General features: G+C 36.1%; 1 protein-coding gene across 3 annotated transcripts in view; it reads left to right on the top strand.

The window, feature by feature from the left end:
• Positions 1 to 1,391: 1,391 nt before the first annotated feature.
• Positions 1,392 to 7,242, top strand: part of LOC109238003 — a 10,300-nt gene continuing 4,449 nt past the window's right edge. The window contains exons 1-2 of one of the 3 annotated variants that reach the window (XR_002069691.1): positions 1,392 to 1,524; positions 2,909 to 3,018. Coding sequence is in view for 1 of the 3 variants with exons in the window: in XM_019404427.1 (XP_019259972.1) it covers positions 2,830 to 3,018 (189 nt within the window). In the remaining 2 variants the exon portion in view is untranslated. Of the gene's footprint in view, positions 1,525 to 1,545; positions 3,019 to 7,242 lie in introns of those variants that run through there. The other 2 variants (XR_002069690.1, XM_019404427.1) reach the window with 2 other exon arrangements.

Here is a 7,242-nt window from a genome sequence, read left to right as displayed (position 1 = left end):
CTTCGGTAAAATTTTATAGCACAAAATATATAACTTGTGCTCCAAATACCTCGTTGGTCTTAGTCGGATACAACTATATAAGGTATTACCCAAGAAAATAACACAAAATAATGTGAGATAAGTCATGACATTGAACTAAAATATTCAACAATGAAAAAACAAAAATTGCATAGAAACAAATATTGCTAATTAATAAGCCATAATTAAAATGAACATAATCTAAAAGTACTAAGTATGATACAACTATATAAGATGTTACCCAAAATTAATTACAAAATATTGTTAGATGAGTCGTGACATTGTACTAAAATATTCAACAACAAATATAGTGAAATCACATAAAGCCATAACGAAAATGAACATAATCTAAAAGTAATAAGTCATGCTAAAATAAGTATAACTAATAAGTACTACTAAGCATTAATTACATGACTAAACAATTAAAAAAATAAGCTATGCCTTTTTATTATCTAAACCAATACAAAACTAAAAAAATAAATATCCAACACTATTGTCATTCTTACTATTGAATTGAATTTCTTTTGTAAGCATTAATATCGATTTGGACTTTATTTGAGTTAGTAACATTTACGGGTTATAAAACATATTGGACCATTCAAAAAATTTAAGTCCAAGCTCGAAATAACACGTTAAAAGAGAAAATTGTGAAAAAGTTTAAGAAATATTTAAAAGTTACATTACAGTAAATATGTTTATGTATAAAATATTTTTAAAACTTGTATACATGTACTGTCGGTTTGGTTTGGTTTGGTTTCGGTTTAACTTTTCTTAGAAACCAAATTAATTATGATCGGATTTTTTTTTCCGATTTGACTCGGATTATCGTTTTGGTGCGATTTATCGATTTCCTCTATACAAATCGTATATCTCATCAATGCAGTTCGTTTGTTTTAAAAAAAGCAGATGATTTTTTTTTGAAATTCTTTCAGTTTTTTGCAAACAACTTAAAAGATTTTTACTAAATGACAGTGGTGATTTTTTTTTTCCTACTAGATATGTGCTTTTACAAAAGTTGACACTTGTTTCAATTTGAAATGGTTTTTCGGAAAGATTTTCTTACCACCTTTGGGAAACAAACTATAAGGAATAATTAGGTATTATACCAAATAAAAACAAACCTCTTACCTAACTTGGCAGGCAAATTAACCAAACCCCTTGGACTGAGTCACTAATTTACCCCAAAACCGCAAAATCTTATCGGCATACTAAATGACCAAAGTAGTATAGTGCCTTTTAAAGTATGTCTTGTCTAAAACTAGTTAATATTATATCTTTTAGGGGTGTATTTGGTAATGTGAAGAAATGAAGGTAGGAATATGAACAAAAATTTTCCACATTTGAGAAAACGTGCAACTTGCGAGTCTCCAACTTGTCTTAATTAATTTGAAATAAAGTGAAGGTGATGCAACTGACCAGTAGTATAAAAACACGATGAATTGGTGCTGACTAGTTATGTGCTGGAGCTGATTTGGAGCATTTATCAAGAATCAAGAATCAAGAACGGTAACACCCCTCTTAATTTCTCTCCTTTTTTCTCTCTAAATTTCTTGTAATAATTAATCCCTTTTACGTTATGGGTTTTTTTTTCTTTTTCTTTTTCTTGTTTGAGCAATATCTCATGATCTTGATTGTTGTGAACTACCATAGACTTCTTTCTGATATGTTTATTGGTAGTTTTCTTGATTTTTGTTGGGTACTTTAATTGGATAATTGTCAACTATGTTGGAATTAGAAGAATGAATTGTAGTAAGATGGATTCATGGAGTTAAATGGGTCAATCAGTATTACCCATATTTTGATTTCCGATGAGTCTTGATTAAGTCAATTATGGAACTGAGGACATTTCTTACATATAAAAAGTTGCTTTAAAGACCATAACAGAATGTAACTTAGGCATAATGGTGGTAATATAAGTTCTTAGTGGTATTATAACAGGTTTTCCCCTTTTGCAAAGAATTCTTTTCAATGTTTTTCCCCTCAGTGGAGCAGTATTTATGGGGGTAGAATGTTAACTATTCTCCCCAGTGGCGGAACCGGGATTTTTATGAAGGGGAGTCAAAATATAAAGAAATAAACTCACCAAGAAGTCTAAGGGGTGTCAATATATAGTATATATATATATATATATATTTTAAATTACCTAGCTACACACAATAATTTTCCGACAAAGGGGTGTCGGTTGACACCCCTTGGGTGCATGTGGCTCGGCCACTGATTCTCCCCTCTCTATCCAGCGTTTTACTGAATTATATATTGGTTTATGCTCTACCAACTGAAATTAGTTTAGTCTTATGCTTGCTTAGTTGTTTTGTAGCCATCAGCCATATCATTTGAGCTTTTACGACATTATGTCTTGTAATCTTATCTCCTTGGTATTTTAACAAGAAATTGTTTTGCTGGCCGTAGGCTTGCCAACGTGGTTTTGGTGTAGCACTCCAACCATGTGCTTGACTTTTGGCAGTAACAGTAATCTGATTCCTAAATGCCAACGTGGTTTTGGCGTAGCACTCCAACCATGTGATTGACTTTTGGTAGCAACAGTAATCTGATTCCTAAATGCTTTGACATTTTTAAGTTAGAGGAAACTTTTAGATTTTCTAAAGGATGGAAAAAATAGCAGCTTTATCAAAATTAGTAGTTGCAATAGTTGAAATTCCAATGTGGTTATTGCACAAAAGTATTAGTGGTATGGATCTGTCACTGCTTTATTGTAGCTCTTTGAAAGGAATCTTTTCTCCATCTGTTTCACAAGGCACTGTAGTTGTAGGAAGCAGGTTTTCTTTTGCCAGTGAGAGCTTAGGATAATTTATGGAGACTGAGCTGAATATGATGGCGTTTATTTATATTTCTTCACTTTGCAACTTTTTTTCTTTACTTCTTTCAATAGGATTCTGCATAGTTGGCCATACTCAGCGACATCCCTCTTCATACCTTTCCACCAATAGTGTCAGCGGATCGTCTTGTACATCTTCGTGCTCCCTGGGTGCAGGAAAAAAGGTGTGTGTGTCAGGCTTCAACCATATACAGTACAATTTATTATCTACTCAATCGGTTAGCCCTTTTTGTGTCTTCTCTTGCATTGTTTTTTTTAGAATGCTAATAGGAATATTGATCACTTTGATTGATCAACATAATCATCTTGCTTACATATTAGACATGTAATTGTTTGACTTTATCTTCCCTAGGATTTATCCTCTTGTTAGCTAAGAAGGTAGGTTATCTGATGTTGTTCGTAAAGTTTGTGCAATTTTGTAAATCACGGAAACGGATAGGACCGCTGGAGGAATTTGGTTTCTGTTTGTGAGAGATCTTATGATGTGGCTTCTGTAAATTTAATGGCTTAAAGCAAACATTAGTCTGCCACTTAACTTCTTTTTGTACAAGATCTATGTATTTTTGGTCATCTCTGTTAGGACCGAAAAATCAGGTGTCATGCGGAATCTAGCAAAGCAAACGTTGAACGACGATAAATCACACAACAAAGAAAAATCTACCAAAAGAGACACAAACATTTAACGTGGTTCGGTCAACTGACCTACGTCCACAACGGAGATGAGCAATCCACTATAATAAAAGAGAGTACAAAATATCGAGAGAACAACCTCATGAAGAGGTAAACACAAGTGACACACTAACACTTGTCCCGTAAAGTTCTCCCCCTAGACACGACTCTCAAGCCCCCTATGGCTACATTGTGGATGCTACTGAATGTGAAGGAAGGATCCTCAATTTATAGAAGTCCAAACCTTTTCCTACAAGAAAAAGGACTAGCCAAATATTGGAAATTTATAATTTCCTTTTACAAAAAGGAAAATCCAGTTAAGGTAATTATATTGCCCTTTTCCTTCAAGAGATAGGAAAACCAAATATGGTAAGAAAATTATAGCAAACACCTAACAATTCTCCCCCTTGGCCTGAATTTTCTGATACCACTGTTATGTCGAGGAAGAGGCAAACCCGAAAATAAAGAAGATAAAGAACACCAAATTTTAACGTGGAAAACCCTTCAAATCGAAGGTAAAAACCACGGGATCACAAAGATCCAAAAAGCTCCACTATAACAATAAGAGGGTTACAAAAGTTCTCCAAATTGGCTACACAACAAGGGCCAAACACGGAGCAACAATAGCAACAAGAGCAACAACTAATCAATTGAAGAAAAAGTATAATCCACAAAATGAAGCTGCTGTTCGAGGCTCGAAGTCAGATGCTACGGGCCTCCAAATCCAATCTCCACCGTTCAAATCCAAGGCCAAGATGTTACGAACACTCAGTCAAAATTTCAGTCCGATCCAACGGTTAACGAATCGGAAAACGTGATTTGAAGTTGGCTGGTCGGAATAAAAATCTGCAGCAAAACAAATACCTTTTTTCTCTCTTCTCTCTTGATGAAAGCTCTCTCAAAACCCACTCTTATGTGCTTAAGTCTTTCAAAGACTTGTATCAATGAGCATAGAATAATTCTCCAAGGTTGTCCTATTTATAGATCATGAGTGGTGCTTTCTCTTAAAGCTAAAACCCACTCAAAATAGGAATAAACCGAATCCAATTCCAAATAGGATTGGAAACCAAAAGAGAATAGGATTAGGCCATTGGGCCTTGGCTGGACAACATGTGCATGTGCCCAACAAACTCCCCCTCCAGCCAAGGGGCCAAATGTGTCTTCAAGTAGAGGAACTATTGACAGGCTTCATGCCTGCCAATTTTCTACAAAATTCATGTTTATCTGCAACCACCGCCTTTGTTAGCATATCCGAAGGATTTTCATCAGTGTGTATCTTTTCAACCTCAAATAATTTCTCTTCCACGGCCATTCTTATCCAATGATACTTTCTATTTATATGTTTGGTCTTAGAATGAAAAGTGGAGTGCTTGGTGAGACAGATAACACTCTGATTATCACAAAATAAGATGTACCGTGGCTGCTCAAAGCCAAGATCATTAATAAACTCCTTCATCCATAATAGTTCTTTGGCACCTTCTGTGACAGCAATATATTCGGCTTCTGTGGTGGATAGAGCTATGCACTTCTGTAGTCTAGATTGCCAAGAAACAGCTCCCCCTGCAAAAGTGATCAAATAACCGGAAGTGGATCTTGAATTATCAAGATTGCCTCCTAAATCAGAGTCTGTGTAACAAACAAGTTCAGGCTTGCCATTGCCAAAGCACAGCTTCAAATCTGTAGTACCTTTTAAATACCTTAATATCCATTTTACTGCATCCCAATGTTCTTTTCCAGGATTGGAAATGAATCTGCTAACAGTGCCAACGGCATGTGCAATATCTGGTCTAGTGCAAACCATAGCATACATCAAGCTACCAACGGCAGAAGAGTAAGGAATACGAGACATCTCCTTTTTCTCTTCATCAGTAGATGGACTCTGACTAATACTCAATTTGAAGTGTTTAGCAAGAGGAGTACTAACCACTTTTGCATCTGTCATATTGAACCTCTTGAGTACCTTCTCAATGTATTGCTTTTGGGACAGAAATAACTCATTTCTATCTCTGTGTCGGTGGATTTGAATGCCCAAGATTTTCTTTGCTGGCCCCAAGTCCTTCATCGCAAATGATTTGCTCAACTGCTTCTTAAGGACTGCAATTCTGGATTTATTCTTTCCAACAATAAGCATGTCATCCACATAAAGCAATAAAATAATAAAATCATCATCAGAGAACTTCTTGAAGAATACACAGTGGTCTGAAGATGTTTTCTTGTACCCTTGTTCTTCAATGACAGATTCAAACTTCAAATACCATTGCCTTGGAGCTTGTTTCAATCCATACAGGCTCTTTTTCAATTTGCAGACATAATTTTCTTTTCCCTTAGTTACAAAACCCTCAGGTTGCTCCATATAAATCTCCTCATCTAAATCACCATGAAGAAAAGCAGTCTTGACATCCATCTGCTCAACCTCTAAATCTAGACTTGCGGCTAAGCCTAGAACCACACGAATAGAAGACATCTTCACAACAGGGGAGAAAATTTCATCAAAGTCAACTCCCTTCTTCTGGCCAAAACCTTTAACAACTAACCTCGCCTTGTATCTAGGCGCAGAGGTATGGTTATCTTGCTTTATTCTGAATATCCATTTGTTAGATAAAGCTCTCTTACCTTTCGGCAATTTCACTAACTCATATGTGCCATTCTCATGGAGTGACTTCATCTCATCTTCCATCGCTTCGATCCAATGATCTTTGTGATTATCTTGCATGGCTTCATCATAATTCTCAGGTTCTCCCATGTCAGAGCCTTGGTTATTTATCCGGGTTATTACGGAATGGAGGCGAATATGAGCAAGATGGTATGTTTAAATGGGAGAAATTATAATGTTTGGAGAAGCAAGATGAAAAACTTGTTGTTCGTGAAGAAGATGCATCTACCCGTTTTTTCAGCTCATAAACCCGAGAGTATATCCGATGAAGATTGGGATTTCGAGCACCAACAAGTATGTGGATATATACGGCAATGGGTTGAAGATAATGTTCGCAACCATATTGTGAACGAGATACATGCGAGATCATTGTGGGATAAGCTAGAGACTCTTTATGCTTCAAAAACCGGGAACAACAAATTGTTTCTGCTAAAGCAATTGATGACCTTTAAATACAAGGAAGGCAACCCTATCCTTGATCACATAAATGATTTTCAGGGCGTCTTTGATCAGCTATCTGGAATGGGGGTTAATTTTGATGATGAGATACAAGGACTTTGGCTTCTTAATACTCTGCCAGACTCTTGGTAAACTCTTCGTGTTTCTTTGACAAATTCAGCTCCTGGAGGTAAGGTGACCATGGAATATGCCAAGAGTGGTGTGTTGAACGAGGAAGTAAGGAGAAAATCGCAGGGTTCATCCTCACAAACAGATATCTTGGTTACAGAAGACCGGGGGAGAGATAGAACAAGAGGCTCAAGGAATAGAGATAAAAGTAGAAGTAAGTCAAGGTCCAAATACTATAATGTTACATGCAACCACTGTGGCAAGAAAGGACACATCAAAAGGTTTTGCTGCAAGTTGAATCAAGACACTAGAGAAGGAAAGAAAGTTGAAAATAACGAGAACAATGTTGCTGCTATTGTTCAAGATGACCTTCTTTTTGCTTATGATGAAAACGTCATCAATTTGGTATCCCATGAGACGAGCTGGATAGTAGATTCTGGAGCTACCTCACATGTCACACCAAGAAAAGATTTTTTCTCATCTTATACTCATGTTGATT

This window comes from Nicotiana attenuata, unplaced genomic scaffold (genome assembly GCF_001879085.1).
Source record: "Nicotiana attenuata strain UT unplaced genomic scaffold, NIATTr2, whole genome shotgun sequence".
NCBI lineage: Eukaryota > Viridiplantae > Streptophyta > Magnoliopsida > Solanales > Solanaceae > Nicotiana > Nicotiana attenuata.
Note: the sequence above shows the minus strand (reverse complement) of the source record. Positions and strands in the feature narration are given on the sequence as shown.